The sequence below is a fragment of the Ahaetulla prasina genome, chromosome 3 (assembly GCF_028640845.1).
Source record: "Ahaetulla prasina isolate Xishuangbanna chromosome 3, ASM2864084v1, whole genome shotgun sequence".
Taxonomy (NCBI): domain Eukaryota; kingdom Metazoa; phylum Chordata; class Lepidosauria; order Squamata; family Colubridae; genus Ahaetulla; species Ahaetulla prasina.
The window spans coordinates 101,515,766-101,533,535 of NC_080541.1; the positions used below are offsets into that span (position 1 = coordinate 101,515,766).

The following is a 17,770-nucleotide window of genomic DNA, read 5'->3' on the forward strand; positions in this document are numbered from 1 at the left end:
GGACAAGTAACAAAAGTAACAGGGCCAAAATCGTGCGTGGTAGAGCTACCAGACAACCGAGTGTGGCGGCGCCACATAGATCAGTTAAGGAAACGAATAACTGACCAAACCAAACCAACAGGGACAGGTAATGACCAAAACCACTTTGAATCCACAGCTGACAATGACCCGGGGGGGGCGCAAGACTTAGCTGAGGTCCCAGAGTTCCAGCGGCGCCATCAGGTCCCGAGGAAGCAGCAGGAAAATTCCAAAATTAATCAAGGCGGATGGCCAAGAAAAAGTCGGCCAATAATCCAGAGCCCGATGGCCCAGAGAAAGAGCTGGGAGGAAAACAGCCCCTCCGACCAGCTCAAAACACCACCAGAACTGAACCGCGCAGGTCAGAAAGAACTAGGAGGCGCCCAGGTTATTTGCGTGACTACGTGAAAAATAACATGTAAATAAATATGTAAATAAGACCAAGTGTTTTCTGGGAGGGAGGTGTTATGTATTAACAGTTGTGCCTTTAAATATTTGAGCGGGAAATCAGCACGTTGCTGATTGGACGAAGCCTCCAGCAGAACTGTATAAAAGGAGAGGTTTTTCCCCCAGCCTGTTGCTGGGTTCACCCTATATTAAAGAGCTGTTGTCACTACCCTGGTCTCCAGCCTCGTTACTTCCCGAACTTAACAGTTTTGATTAATGTACGTAACACAGCTATAATAAAAGAAAAATGAATTTTATAACTGTTAGAAAGTAATGTTAGGCAGGTAAATGAGAATAATTTTTAAAGTTTTTTTTTAAATTTTTAACTTATTTTTATTTTTTTATTTTATTTATTTTTATTTTTATTTATTTTTCATATTTTTATACCGCCCTATCTCCCTAGGGACTCAGGGCGGTTCACAACCAAATCCTATGCACTTATTTGCCAGTGGGAAATTGTAGAAGGCTAGCAAGTAATGTTCCTTATTTCTTCTGACAGATTATGTTCTTTCAGCCCAGTAGAAAACAGAGCTGTTCAACAAGATCTGTTTCTTTCTTCTTTTATTGGGTGAAAAGGAAATAGAATAGTTGGAATAGGTAAATAACTGTGGGGCTTTGTTCCATTATTTTCTAGCTTTAGTAAAAAATAGAATGCAGGATATGAACATTTCTCACTTTCCTTTGTGTCAGCCAGAAGTTTTAGAGAATGTTGTCTGGATCATTGGTGATTGTGTATTGCTGATACACCGAATAAGTAAGGTGACCAGGAAGTGGCTGACTCAGTCATCTGTGTTATGCAAACCATCAATGGATTTTAAACAAACAACCATGCACTTAAAATGTACTAGCAGTAACAAGGATTTGCTTAAATTAATCATTAATATTACCTCAAAGAGCGCCATATTTTTTCCTTCATAGAGTCTTCCTCTCTCCAAAGTTGAATTATTGATGAATGGGCTACTTTCCCGTGGAACCCCATCACCTATCAAGGGACAACAAATATACTTAGAAGCAAACAGACAATTAAATCACACATTTTTATGACAAATTCAACAATAACATATTTGTTCCCTATTCCTGCACGTGAGAGATCTGGTTATGATGATCTGTGTATATGTATGTATGTATGTATGTATGTATGTATGTATGTATATATTTGTTTTCTGGACAGATATTTCACCTTATAAAAGAACAGGCCCAAAGGAGGAAGCTGGGATAATTCTGCTTAGACAAACAGCTGTCAGGCTATGGAGTACTATAGGGTCCATCAACCATGAATGAGATAATTAGAAACTGGAGTTTTCACACACAAGGTAGATTTTTATGTTGGGGCCTTAATTTGTTAAATTACACAGTTACACAGATTTGATAGTGATGTGCATGGCCTGGAAGTGATCCCTTTTAAAATATTTTTTTATTTCATTTTTTTGTATTTTTTGATTAATCAACTCTGAGATATTTAAGGATATGAACAAGTTATAAGAAAGTACATAAATAAAACAAATACAGTAAGCAATTATTAAAAACTAACTCTGTGTTCTATTATTTTTCACTCTTTTACCAGCTCAATTGCACAATGCACAATTAATTCCTGCTTTTTTTCTATCTTAGGTATCCTGAGAGTCAGAGTATTTTATGTACCTTCCAACTGGTGGGATACTGGCTTGCAAAGCAGATTCTAAATTAGAGATCTGGCCTTCCATGGAATAGCCCAGGACTGCTTGTTAATATTTGGCTACATTGGAAGGATAATCTAAATCAGGGGTCCCCCATCCCCGGGGCCATGGCCCAGTACTGGGCCATGGCCTGTTTGAAACCGGGCCACGAGAGAAATGGGGCAAGCATGCGTGTGAAGCTCAAGTCACACAAGTAGGCAGGCAAGAAGTGAATGGAGCTTCACACGTGAGCGCAAACACCCTCCACTCACTCAGAGGGTGAGAGTATGGTGCCACTCACATGAAGGGAGCTGTGCTCTCACATGTCTGCCACTTATATGTCCCCTCCCCTGCAGCAGGCCGAGTCACCAAGCTGGAAAGGTTGAGGACCATTGACCTAAATGCTGCACATGACATGGGGGCCACTATGGCTGGTAACTTAATTATACTTCCACTTATGTAAAAACTCTCATGCAAGTCAGACTTTCAACCTGAATCATAAAAAACCAAAATAAAGCAATTATCTACCTTTCTGCAAATTTACGACTATTGCAGAAAGAAAACCCTTAAGAAAAATTAGTAAATGTGTAATTTAGGCTAAGTGTGAAGCAGTAAAAGCACTTCAAATGTTTGCCTCTTCATGTCATGAGTCATTGCAATGAAGGTTTAAAAGCATTATTAAGCCATATGTTTAGGGTTTAAAATAGGCAAGGCAAATCCTGTATCTGTTTTGTAATGATTTACAGATTATTGAATAATATATACTCTTTTCAAAACAATGGAGTTCTCATCACTATCACCCCCCCAAAAAAATCTCTACCAAATACATTGCAACACATCCACCAATTAGCAGGAAGAATGTTAATTGGAACATCAAACTGGATTTGTTTTCTAATAATTATTTTTCTCTCACTCAAAGAGGTTTACAAAACATGACACTGACGACTTTTGATAGAAAACAGTTCCTTTTTATACAGCTTTAACCTTTAGTACAGCATTTCATACTGCTTAACCTTTTGTATTTGCTATATTTAAGTCAATGTTTCTGTCTTAATATTTAATAAGCAGAAGGGTATGAGATGGAAATAGCCTGATACCTTTCTTTCTTTGACCACCACTTGTCTTATCTGAAAATTCAGCATAGGTTCTGCCCTACCTCTTCTCCTATTTGATCATCTCTCACTGTGTACAGTTTGGCATCTTTTTAATTTCCAAATGCTGTGGAACAAGAGAAGCAAGTTGCTCCAACATGTATGCGACCAGCCTGAAATGTTTAATTCCTCCCTCGGGTTCCACTGTCATGAAAAATGGAATGTTTATTTTTATTGAAGGGTCTCTGGTTCTAAGGCAATGCTCAGGCCCTATGCCTGTCCACCTGAAGATGGAATTGATATGACATATACTTTCTCAGTCAAGGGACACGGTGGCTCAGGGGCTAGGACGTTGAGCTTGTCGATCGAAAGGTCGGCAGCTCAGCGGTTCGAGTCCCTAGTGCTGCCGTGTAACGGGGTGAGCTGTTACACGGCAGCACTGTTACTTGTCCCAGCTTCTGCCAACCTAGCAGTTTTGAAAGCACGTAAAAATGCAAGTAGAAAAAATAGGGACCACCTTTGGTGGGAAGGTAACAGCGTTCCGTGCACCTTTGGTGTTGAGTCATGCCGGCCACATGATCACAGAGACGTCTTCGGACAGCGCTGGCTTTCGGCTTTGAAACAGAGATGAGCACCACCCCCTAGAGACAGCAACGACTAGCACGTATGTGCGAGGGGAACCTTTACCTTTACCTTTATACTTTCTCAGTTACACTGTGTTTAATATTATTGCTATGAATTTATCATCGTTTTGAAGACTACATCAGCACAGATAGATGGTAAGGATATACAGATATGCAAAGGTGGCAAAATCTCCTCACAGATCCTTCTTCCTAAATGACTGGGGACCACAGTGTAATTCTGATACCCCCTTAAATTGTTTCTCTACTTCTATATCAATTCGAGAGGGGATTTTCACTACCCTCTTGATACTAAAAATTAAATTAAAAAATTTAGCATCAAGCATGAAAGCATTGTATACAATATGTTATTGTGTTAATATTAGCTACATGAGGATGCTGAATATGATTATGAATTGTGAAAACTGATAGGAAGAGCCAATATGAATGAATTAGCAATCAACTGTTTAATTTTTTGTAATAGAATTCTTTAAAAAATGCAAGCTCCTTTCTTACAAATAAATGTTCTCAACTTCCTGATCTATTAACACCTGGACCAGGCATCATAAAATACAAACAGCACAGACATTATTGACCTCCAGTTCTAGCAAGCCTTATCCCTGAGAAGCCTATAAATCTTATTTCAGAAATCCTCAGCATTACAAGTCCTCGGAAAAGGAAATCCTCATTAGCCGATCTGTACTGGTGCTGCAAGATAAAGAACTTTTCTAAAGATAGCACCTACTACATACAACATGTGCAAAAGTAAACTGTACTGGAAACTATATTTCTATATTAAACTAAAAACCACAAACCAGCTTGGTATTCAAATAAATACTTTTTATATCCAGCTCTCCATCACACTGACTGATAAAACAATAATACTGCCCTTAAAACAGAGGGTGTGCTTTAAATAAGACAAATAACATTTGCTCTAAGTATAAAATTGAACATCCTTCAGACACTGGGTTAAAATCGCTATAGAAATTTGTACACATGAGCATAAAAGATTACATCAAATCTACATTTGATCATCAAAGGACTACATCAAATGAATTTTAAATTAAATATTATTAGCTAAATAACATTTGGTTATTAAAAAAAGAAAGAAAGAAACAGAATGATAATGCAGTAGAGTGATCAGCAACTAATCTTAAAATGGGAAGCCACAAACATTGCTCATTTGAAAGCTAAATAAGGATATTCTTATGTCCCTTAGAAGTTCACATAAATAATCAGGGACCAGAAATTACAATCTAATATACAGGTAGCCCTCAACTTATGATCATGACTGAACCCAAAATTTATGTTTCTAAGCGAGACAAGTGACTTTTGCCCAATTTTCCGACCTTTCTTGCCACAGTTAAGTGAATCACTGGTGTTGTTAAATTAGTAACATCGTTAAGTGACCGATTCACTTTACTTGTCATGACACAAGGACACTGCAACCGTCATAAATATGAGTCGGTTGCCAAGTGTCTGAATTTTGATCATGTGACCATGGAGATGCTGTAACAGTCATAAGTGTGAATCATAAATCACTTTTTTCAATGCCGTTGTTAACTTTGAACGGTCACTAAATGAACTGTTTTGTATGTCAAGCTCTACCTATACATATCACAAGTTTTATTGTTATTTATATATAAATAAATGAATACAAAACTTGAATCTGGAAGAACAGAAAAATCTGAGCCTGTTTCTGACAAAGGAAAAAAAATATCTATATGAACTAAGATATTGAACATATCAGCTCAACATTGCAATTTTTCCTCCGTGCTGTTGCAGTGCAATAAGTACAAGGAGAAAATCAGATTGTTTAAACTTCAGGAAAGAATTATAAACTATCATGATCAGAGAACTGGAACTATAATTATAAAACAAGAAAAGCACTATTGATAGAAGGGCACAAAGGCTCCAGAAGGTTAAAGGGTTATGGCACAGCAGCTTTAAGCATGTCTGGATCTGCTCCATATCTGGATGGAAATTTACTGAAGTTGTTCTGAGTTTCCCAATATGAGAGATCAAATGGGTACTGAATTCAACTATTCAGACAAAGGTGATGAGTAGGAAAATGTTCCACTCATTAGAGCATGAACAGAGGCAGGAAATATATCTGGCAAAGAGAAGGAAAAGAACAGCAAGCTCCTTAACCAGAGTACTAGATAGTTTCAGAAATGCCCTATGTACAGAGAAGAGCTGACTCATGAGATAGGGGATCTTAACAAAGAACAAAGGGATAGCAAAACAATTATATTTAATTATATAAATTAATAAGGACTTTCAACACTTTTGAACAATATGTGGTCCTATAACTGCACCACTTCATTAGGGGATGACAGACTTAAGAGATACTTTATTAACAAACTTACTCAAAATGTCTCTCAACCACCTTGTTAAGTTTACACTTAAATGCAGCCTCCATATATCCCCAAGGGTCCAATCTAGTGAATTTTCTTACACGTTTTTAACCAATTTACCTACAGGGTTGTTGTTCTGGGAAAACAGGAGGCAGAGGTATTATGTATGTTAACTGTGTGTGTGTGTGTAAAATCATTTGTCCCAAAACCAGAGAAGAGGAAAATGCCCACTGTTGAAATATAAATCTATTCACATAAAGTTCAATATAACTTAAATTCATAGGCAGATATCAGCTCTATTTTCATCACACAGCCCTTTTCCTTGACTGCCGTAATAGGATAAATAGTTCCACAACAAATTAGCATCTCTCCCCCAAAATTTAAAGAACTTTTTGCATCCTTTTGCTTCTTTATCAAATCTATTTATTACTCTATTTAACTGATTGATATCATTTTTCAAGATTTTTTTTCCTGGAAGCCTTAGATACCACTATACAATATAAAGCAATCCGGAACACCAGAAAAAGGACACAGATCTCCGAAACAACATCTTCCAACAACACGGATGCCCACCCAACTTTATCAAAAAGTGCTTGACAACTCACTACAGCACAAGTTATAAAAAGATAAGAATATCATAGTCAAAAACACGTCAGAAACAACCAACAAATTATTACAACCACAGTATACAAACTAACTAAAGCCTTCCAAACATCTTAAGTAAACCAAAAGACCCAGTAGCTCAAGAAAAAACAGAAATCATCTACAGCATACAGTGTAAGGACTTTAACAGCCCCTGTGTACATTCATGAACATCAACTAGAAGCCAGAAGACATAACATAAGCTCCTTAATCTCTCAACATATGGACAGACTCAATCCCAGTTATACCTAGACCAAGCTAAATCCAAAAAATTCTAGGGAATTCCTGGAAGCTTGGCATTCAGACAAATCAGCCATCAATGGGCACATAGAAATAAACTATATTTTCACACCATTCAAAAGAGACAATAAAAAAGCTAAGCAAAGAACAAGAAGACTAAAGTATGTCTTCTCCAGCAGCCAACATTCAGACAAGGAAAGATTAACATAAGATAAACAATCAAGCAGAAAATAATACCCTAATCAAGGAACTACCAAGAAGAAAACCACACCTGTACCTAAACTGCCAGGGCAAGTTATTGTATACTGTGCAACCAGGGAGCAACCCAGACACCCCTCCTAACAGTGATGTTACCTAGTTGTAATGAAACATCTGTAAACAAACAACTGAACGCAAAAAACACCAAGAACTCCATAGTTAAAACTTGAGCTTCATATATTTTCTGCTACTGGAGTATTAAATTTAATTCCCTACATTGTGGAAGCACTATGCCAATATCAGAAAAAAGAGCAAAAATTTCCAGCTCTCCAGTGTGATTTTTTTTAAAGAGCAAAATTTTATTTAATGCACTTGCTTCTGTCACAACAATAATCTAGGGTTAGGTGCTCTCTTGTTCCAGCTTATGCATCATACAGTAAACTGTATGAAAAGGAAAGGATCGATTATCCTTATATTCAAGTAATTTTCCATACTAGCAAGGACTATCTGTGAATCACATGAACAGTAAGCTAGATGAAATTTATTTTCAGTGTTCTGAAGGGGTTATGGTGGATGATAACTAGTTTGGTTGATTTATACATTTTATTATTCTATTTGCCTTAGCCCCACTTTGGATATATTGTTACTTTAAATGCTCATTTTGCATTTAACTGTTGCAATGTAAAATGTCTGGCAAATGAGACAGGTATACATTTGATAAATAAAAAATTACAATATGATTGATTTAATGGAAAAATAACATGTACTTTCATCTGATTAGATATATAAAGACTCAAAAGAAAAAAATAAGGACAGTTGAGAGTCAGAAAGCATGAACATTTTTTTTAAAAAAACACATACAATGAGACAAATTTAAGCTACTTCAGATACGGATTTGGGATTCCAAAAATTTCCATTGTCTAGCTGCCATATCTGGGAGAGAATGTATGCTGAGGAATGTTTTTTTTAAATCATTTTTATTGATCTTTTTTAAAAAAGGGAAAGTGAAAAAGATAAAAAAAAAGAAAAGATATAATTTCAGTAAGTGGACATTGTACAGTTAGTGCTCAGCATAAGAATAAACACATAAACAGAATACATTCTTTTTAATAATAAGGAAAAGGATTTTAAAGATGTTTTAGACTCTGAGCTGAGTGTTATTTTGTTATTTCAATATATCATTTTTTTAAAAAGGGGAAAGAATACTACTATATGCTATAGATAATTATTTAGTTTATAAGCTATCCTTCGCTGTAGTTCAGCTAATATACCATATGTTTACAATTTTTAAATGATTATGTAGTTCTGTTTACAGGGCTGAGGAAGCCCTGACTCCCTAGATGACAGATCTCTTCTTCAGTACCTCCAGATGACTAAAAGCCAATGTGGCTTTTCAGGGTCACCTGGGGTGGAATGAAGACGCCCCTAAATGCTGGCACACTGGTTGACTTATTTACCTGTTTAAAATTTGGTCTTATTTGCAATGTCTTGCTAGTTGTATTTTTATTACTGTCAGTGACCAACATTTGTACAATTCTTAGATAATTAATGAAACAAAATATGAAAATACTCTATTTATAAAGTAGTAAAAGATACTAAAGAAATGTTAAGAGACAATGAACAATTAGCAAATTAAAGGTAAAGGTTCCCCTCGCACATATGAGCTAGTCGTTGCTGACTCTAGGGGGTGGTGCTCATCTCCGTTTCAAAGCCGAAGAGCCAGGGCTGTCCGAAGACGTCTCCGTGGTCATGTGGCCAGCATGACTCAATGCCAAAGGCGCACGGAACGCTGTTACCTTCCCACCAAAGGTGGTCCCTATTTTTTCTACTTGCATTTTTACGTGCTTTCAAAACTGCTAAGTTGGCAGAAGCTGGGACAAGTAACGGGAGCTCACCCCGTTACACGGCAGAACTAGGGATTCGAAACACCGAGCTGCCGACCTTTCTATTGACAAGCTCAACGTCCTAGCCCCTGAGTCACCGCGTCCTCTAATTAGCAAATTACCACTACCTTAAATGTAAAAGTAGGAAAAGACTAAATATTGTTACTCAATATTGTAAAACCAAAATAAAAAAATTACACACAGAATTAAAATCACACCCTGAAATTCCATGACAAAAGAAATATTATTTCTAAGTTGCCTAGAGTTTTCAGCAATCGCATAGAAAATTGAACAAATAAAATGAAGAAATTCCAGAAATTTAAGCTTCCTCCCCCAAATTACATTGTTGAAGCATCTTCCCTTAAGACCTATTCTTCCCTTTACACAAAACCTATTCAACTCACCTGGCTGAAATTTACTGGAAATGTTCCTTTGTATTGACATTTCATCACATATGTCTCAAATTAATATTGGTCAAACTCTTAAACAATGACTGTTAATATTAAACTTGAGGTTCTTAAATGAATATAGCTCAAAAAACTCTACACATATACAGTATTTCCAAGAATCCTAGTTGTGCGGTTCAACTATTCCTAACAATCTATTGTTCAAATAAAAATAAAAAGTTACAATCAACTGAGGTTTTCCCAGCAGACAAGAATGGTTTTTTTCCCCAATTCCTGCCCCTTTTCTGAATGTCAAGATCTATCACACTTCATGCAGGGAAGGTGCTAAACAAATCACATCAGTTTCTTACTAAAGCCTGATGCAGTAAAATATCTAATAGTAGAACTGTTACAGTTACACACTTCCGTATGCATATAAAACAGAAAAACAGTAAGCATAATAGAACTTGAAAATGAAACAAAATAAAAATAATATGTTTCAAACTTAATTAATGGTGCAGTATATTATACAAAAATAAGGATAGAATCCTAGAAGCAAAGTCCTGCATGCATACATTACACACATCTACTGTTCACCCAGTAACCAATTAATGCTTTATTAAGCATAAACTATATGGGGGTGGGCAGGGTGAGTGGAAATATATTTTACAGATAATTTATTTGTTAATTTTTCAGCAGGAATGACTGGGGAACATGATTATATGGCTGGTTATCAACTCTTTAATTTTTTGAGTTTTTTATGTCTAAGAAGTGAGATAATTCAATAATGTTTTTCCCCCTATTTTTTTAACAACAATCAGCTCTTCAAGGTAGACCAGACAAGGAAACCCAAGGTATGAATTGTAAAGTTACAGCAACAAACATTTGCAAGTCTGAATACATTTCCTCCCTCCTTCCCTTTATCTTTGTGGTAACTAGGTAGGGTCAACTAGGTAGAGACATTTTCTTAAAATTCCATTTCTGCCTCAGCCTCTAATTTCTTTTACATGACTTCTGCTTTGATTCTATAGATAAGAGAACCCACATTTTGGTTGAGGCAGAAATCCATATATAATATTATAATCTAAGAATAGTTTCCAATTAGAACTAAATTTTCATCAGATTTACTTTTTACATAGGAGGTTATTCTTGGCACCAAGCACACTTTGAGACATCCTTTCTAGTAGTAATATAAAAGTCTTGTAGATATTAGCACAGACAGTGCAAGATCAGCTCATTTTAAAGGAATATATGCCTTGGTGAAAGTAAAAACAATTATCTTAAACAGTGATATTTTTTGAAGTATAAAATTTAACAAGTTGGTTGCTCCTCAGGTCTGACAAGGAAAAACAACATTATCAGCTCCTAAAGATTATGAGATCTTAGAAAGCAGGTGCATATAACAGACTTAACTCAATAAAATATTGTCAATTTGAACTAATTCTTTAGCAGTGGAGAGTGCTAAAGTGAAAGACTGGATATGGTTTTAGATGAAATAAGTTTAATTTATTCTTCATAAATCAATTATTTTGATTTGTATAATCATGACATATATTTGACAGTCTGGTGTAGTGGTTAAGGCAGCGATGGCGAACCTTTTTGGCACTGGGTGCCCCAATCAGAACATGCGTGCACGCCAGAGCCCCAGAAACCCAAAGACCAGCTGGCCCAGTGCACATGCGAGTGTTAAAAACTGTAAGAGCAGGTGACGACAGCGCACGTGCCCACAGAGAGGGCTCTGCATGCCACCTCTGGCAAGCATGCCATAGGTTCACCATCACCGTTAAGGCATCAGACCAAAAGCTGCAGGACTGAGTTTTACTCACACCTTCAGCATGAAGCCAACTCAGTGATCTTGGACCAATCATACCCTCTCAGCCCTAGGGATCATGCAATGGCAAAGGTTGTACATGAGGACAATGAGATGTTGTGGGGTTCCCATTTTCTTAAGTACAATCCATATCCTGACACCACTGGACAATCAAAGAGCTTTCAGTAATCAAAGAAGCACACAATGATTTTTGGAGTATTTTTTGGCTTTCTCAATTATCCAGCATGGATCAGCAATTGTGCCTTCTGTTCCTCAGCCTGTTCTAAAGCCAGATTCAACATCAAATATCTCCCTTTCCACACAGGTCTCTAATTTGTATCCTGGATGAACTTAAGCATTATTTGCTAGGATGTGAAAGTAAGAATATGATATGACAGCTTGCACACTCACTAATATCTCCTTTCTTTAGGATTTGTATGTAGATAGACCTCTTACAATCTTTTAGGCACTATGGTTTTTTTTTCAGATTTGCTAGCATAGTCTGGTTAAAAACTTTAGAGTCTTCATCTATAGCTTGCTATATTTCTGTAAATATTTTCTCAATTGCTACATCCTTCTGATTTGGCAATGATCAAAATATTGATCTAACTTTATCTTTTAATACTAAAAATGCTTTTAAGTAGAAAATACTTCTAAGTCTTTATGGATGTTGATATCTCTATTCTATAGAATTTCTATATATGTCTTCCACCATTTGATCTTCTTTGAATTAATTCTTCTCTAACAGTATCCTTTACCACACAATTGGATGTTAGAACTTCTTTTTGAGTTTGGAGGTCTTTTGATAGACTTTCCTTGGTTTTCTGTGTCTATTTCAGAATAACAGAATATTAGAGTTGGAAAGGACCTTGGGTGTCATCTAATCCAACTCCCTGGTCAGGCAGGATACCCTATACCAGTGTTGGCAAACCATTTTGGCACTGAGTGCTGAAACGTGTGCACCAGACACTGGAGAAGATTATGATTTTCCAGTTTCTGGTGCACATGCGCATGTGAAGGTTAGCTGTCCGGTGCGCATGCGCTGGCTCCGCCTGGCCTTTTGGGGATCCTCACACCTCCCTGCCTGCCCCCCTGGCATGACATCCCTATCAACAACCAAGTTCCGCAGCCCCGGACAGGGAGAGGAATGCCACCTCCCTCCACTGGAAAGCCAGAGCCCCTTCCCAGCCTCAGAGGTACGGGGTGTCAGCGTTCCCAGGGCTTGGCTTGGGGGGCCAGCAGGCTTTGCCCCAACTCTGGCCAGGATGGAGTGGCCCCCCAAGCCCGCCACCAAGAACAAGCCAGCACAGTCCCTGCTCTTATCCCTCAGCTGCGCCTTCCTGCTTTTCCCAGGTGGTCCGGCATCTCTTACCCCTCAGCAGCATCTCCATGCTATGCTCTCCTCCGGCTATCCTGGGGCAGCTTGCCATCCCAATGGCGGCTCCTCCTTTTTCTCCTAGCTGCTCCAGCATCCTGGTCAGAAGCGGCAGCGAGAGAACCACCATCGCCCCTTGTGGCAGCAGGAGCAGCAGGCAGGGCGGCCATTCGCCCAGCCAACAAACTCTGCCCCATGCGCCCAAGCCAGCCAGGCACTCTGGACCGTGGATACATGTCAGTGCCAGGGGCTAGAGGGTTGGGGCCGTGGAAGAAGCCTGCTAAGGTGGGGAGGGAAGGAAGCCCCAGCCCGCCCGTCCTGGCTGTCAGCTCTGCTCCTCTTGCTCTTCTGGGTTTCAGTGCGCTAGCCAGCTAGTCTTCACGCACGCGGGAGCACCAGAAGCTGAAAGAGCAGCCGCCCAATGCACATGCGCGCACCTGGAAGAGGTATTTTAACCCAGTTTGATACATTCTTTCACTTGCTCTTGCTTCAAACTTTATTAAAAGTTTATACATTTCAGCAATTACATATTCATCATTTCTACACAATTCAGTTTCAAACTTAGTCTCATAATGTTGAAAACCATAAACTCTTTTGTTACTTTAAATTTTTCTAATAAGTGTAAATAAGAAAACCTTGGTCTCTCTGTGTGTGTGTGTGTGTGTGTGTGTGTGTGTGTGTGTGTGTGTGTGTGTACACCAGAAACTCTCTTAATTTTCTTTTCACTTCTCTTGAGAAACCCTAGTATATCACAATAATTCTGTCATTCGGTTTCCCTATTATTTCTTTTCCATTAAATGCTTCTTGCACTGAGACTTAAATTTCTTATTTCATTTCCTTTTTATCTTTACAAGCTTTTTATCCACCCTTTTCTCAAAAGTTGCCAATTTAGTATCAAGTGATTTAGTCAATTTGAGATCAAGTGATTCTCCCCTCTACTATTTTTGCTGCTTTTTGGTAGCAGACATTATGATATTATAATCAAAAATGAAAGTGTCTCAAACAAGGGAAAGAGAAAAGCAAGCTTCCCTTTTTTTACAGTCAGCAAAACTGTCAGCATCTCCATAGTTACAATCAGCATTATAGCCAGCATCACAGTCTGGCTCATATTTCCATTATGTTTTGTTTTGTAAAATCAATCGTCTGTACTCTTTAATAATAAACTAAAAAATATTCCCACAAAGGTTCTGTTCATTTGTCTATCTTAATTCCAATTTGTTCTAAAGCACCTGAATAAAAAATAATATTTCAAAATAACTATCCGCTTTATCTGTTTTAAATTTTCTTACATCCACTCCTTGTTAAGCTTTTTGCCAAAAAGTGTTTAGTCTTTAAAACATTTTTCTTTTATAATCCAGAAAGAATGTTGACTCACCAAGTGAAATTTTCTTATTCTGCTGCTCAGGATCCTGCTGCTCTTTCTTTAGATGTAAATTAGTTATATCCAAACGTGTTTATGAAATGAGGCTTCTATGGCCTCTTATGTCCATATATAGGCTGCATTACAGCTGTGAGTTTGATAGAAATCCCTTGACTTCCAGCTGCTCAACTCAGGAGCTGATCACAAAAACTCAGTTCCTGTAGTCTAGTCACAAGTAGCAGATGTCCAGAGTATTAATCACTCCTTTTCTGGAGAGACTGTTCCAGCCAGAATTCATCTTGAGATCACAGATCTCTGCTGCAATACTGTCACCATTCTTTCAGGGATGTCTAGTTCACCATGAATTCTCATTGGAGGTTTATCTATAGATTCCCTCTTTATGCAATTTTTGTATTCTTATCATTTCTATTTGAACAAGAAGTCAACAATAATTGGATCTAGTATTAGCATTAGACATAGAATGCTGCATATCCTAAACTACCAAAATGTCTTTTCTTATTCTACTAAATAAATGCATAAGAAAGCAATAATGGCAATCAAATGAAGAAATGTATGAACCCTATATTAATAGTTCTGTGATATTAACTTCCTTACAAACTCCAACACAATCTCCCAAATTACCCAATTAATTAACTACATTTTAAGAAACTTCTTACAGATTTGCTTTCAAATTGTGGTGTTGGAGAAGACTCTTGAGAGTCTCTCGGACTGCAAGGAGATCAAACCAGTCAATACCAAAGGAATTCTACCTCAACTTTCTTTGGAAAGACAGATGATGAAGCTGAAGCTCAAATACTTTGGCCACCAAATGAGAAGAGAAGACTCACTGGGAAAGACCAATGTTGGGGAAGATTCAAGGCAAATAGAAAAGGGGAAGGAAGAGGATGAGGTGGTTAAATAGTGTAATTGATGTGATAAACGTGAATTTGGGCAAACTCTGAGACGCAGTGGAGGACAGGAGGCCTGGCGTGCTATGGTCCATGGGGTCGCAAAGAGTTGGACATCACTTAGCAACTGAACAATAACAAATAGAGTTGCTGTTGACATATTTCACTATTCAAGATATAGGGACTGTGACTACATTCCTAATTTGGCTGAAGGAAACATTCCTGGAGAGATAATTCCCAATGCTCTTTTCTCTGTAGAAAATATCCATTGTGATAGTATTACAATCTATGAAAAAACTAATAGTAGTATTATTAGCTATGAAAAAGAAGAGTAGATGCCATATAATCAACATTTTTCCTCATTTTCATAGCCAAGTATTTTACAGCCAGTCATTTTCTCTCTCAGCTCAACCCGCCTCGCAGGATTGTTTTGGGGAAAATAGGAACATATGTTTGCTGTCTTGAGTTATTTGTAAAAATGATAAAGGTAGGAATAAAATAAATAGCATCCATACATCTGGAAAAATGCTCCCCCCCCCCGAGTCAAATACCTAGCCAAATACTTTTTTTGCCAAAATAAAAAAGGTGTTGGGAAATTTCATTTAAAATCTTTCACATCAACTTATCAGGGAAGCCACCATATGACTTTTGTATTATCTTGAATAAAACTTCCCTTGTCTAAAATGAGATTAATAATACTGAATACCATATTCTTATAAAATGATTGAATTAATCATTGAATATTCTATCTAGTTTCTGGAATTATTTTGTGAACAAAACTATGAAGAACAATTTTTAATTTGGCAGGTCTTGCTCAGCTTGCACTATTTAAAATCTTTATGCTATTGTTTTTACTCAAGCAAACCATTTCCCAGTTGTTTCCTAACACCAATAGTTTATATCTGTCTTTTCTCACTTCTGCTGGTTCTACAAATGTAGCTGTTATTACATGAATGATAGCTATGCCAGCTACCCTACTAGATTCACTCTAAGAACAATACCATAGATTAGTTGTTAGCTTGCCTGCCCTGACAGTTGCTATTCAAACAGTCCTGAATATCTTACATTCTTCAGAGAACAATCACACCTCCCATAATCAATTATAGTAGTGCACTTCTTATTTGGCATAACCAGCATAACAGAGCAAGGATCAGAGACATTTTTATTAATGAAACAATTTTACTTTACTTTGTTTCAAAAATGACTTTTTAATTGAACTTTTCTGCTACTCCATAAAATATTACATTGTGAAGCACTCAATATGACTAGGAGATCTTACTGAAGCAGCAGCTTCGCCGTGGATATGAAGGGTGGCCTCAAATTCTTTTCTCATCCTGATCCATCATTGGCAAATAACTGAGCAGTACCCATGTGTCTCAAAAGATAGTAGAAAAAAATATAATTGACAAACACTTTGAAAAAAGTTTCCATAAAAGTTTGCTATGTATAACAATAATAAACATATATTTATTTCTCCTTATTTTTTGATCATACACTATTCACCACCAATGCATCCACTGAATTCTAATACTGGAAAATTTTATATGTATTGATAATCCACTCCACTATACTTTAAAAACCAATAGTTTTCATTTACTTATTTTTCCTTCTCATTAACTCCAGAATACGTCAGGTCAAAGGTTCTCAAAACTTTCTTGGTTGAAGGCATCCTTGGTTGCTTCAGTAATTTTTTTCAAGGAGCTCTAGGCAAAAGTGTGAACTACCTTAAGTAGTTGGTGGGGCATCTGATAGATGTGGAGCATTTCCCTTAAAATTTTAAAATATCTTGTGGCACCCCGTGAATTTGCTGGAACACCACAAGGTAACATGATACACAGGATGGGAACCATAGGGTGAAGCTCTAAAGCAGGGGTCTCCAACCTTGGCAACTTTAAGTCTGGCGGACTTCAACTCCCAGAAAAGCTGGCTGGGGGATTCTGGGAGTTGAAGTCCACCAGGCTTAAAGTTGCCAAGGTTAGAGACCCCTGCTCTAAAGCTCAACAACAAACAGCCTGCTTTTTGTAAAAAACTCAAGGTTCACTACTAACCTAATCCCCCCAAAAATCATATAAAAATAATTCCAGCATATAATTTTTGTGATGAAAATATTCTGGAGAATCAATTAAAGATTCAATATACAATGAAATAATATGCACATGAATATTTTCTTTAGTCTTCTGTTTTTAATGGGCAGGAATGTATTTTAGTCATTCATCATACATTTGAAATAAAATGAAAAGTTTATTTTTCAAATGTGAAGCAATACTAAAAAGAGAGTATTTTTAATTTCAATTAGCATTACGTTAATGCTAGGTTTCTATGCTAACAGGAAGCTGCTAGTTAAACCAATCCAGATTTTCCAGGGTGTTAGATAATTATTCAAAAATAAAATCCAAAGAATCATATAGGCAAATCATATATTCTACTATCGAGTTACACGTTGTACTTCCCCTAAAATATCTTACCACTGCAAAACAGAACTATAGGCTTAACACTGAAATTTAGCCTAACATCACTGAACAGTTAAGCATTATATCATCAAAAACATGAATAAAGCATAAAATTACAAACTTTAAGGAACTTTCTTGAGTTTCAGGAGATAGAAAATCTGCACCTTAGTTATTAATTAAATATGAACATTTCTAATCAGAAAACAGAATTTTCCAAAACAACAATAATAGAATTTTTGTAACATGATCCAGTCATTCCCAGACACATGGTATTTTGTATGCTTATGAAGCCTTCCAACGAAGCATCTAAATCAGTCAGAAAACAAACTA

The 17,770-nt window shown here is 37.0% G+C and overlaps 1 protein-coding gene across 6 annotated transcripts in view; it reads right to left on the reverse strand.

Annotated features, from left to right (window-relative positions):
• The window catches only part of SLC12A7 (solute carrier family 12 member 7), a 108,867-nt gene that overhangs the window by 64,824 nt on the left and 26,273 nt on the right, over window positions 1–17,770 (reverse strand). For 5 of the 6 annotated variants that reach the window (XM_058175232.1, XM_058175229.1, XM_058175231.1 and 2 more), the window contains exon 2: window positions 1,353–1,447. In XM_058175232.1, coding sequence (XP_058031215.1) covers window positions 1,353–1,447 — 95 coding nt within the window. Of the gene's footprint in view, window positions 1–1,352; window positions 1,448–14,097; window positions 14,246–17,770 lie in introns of those variants that run through there. The other variant, XM_058175235.1, reaches the window with a different exon arrangement.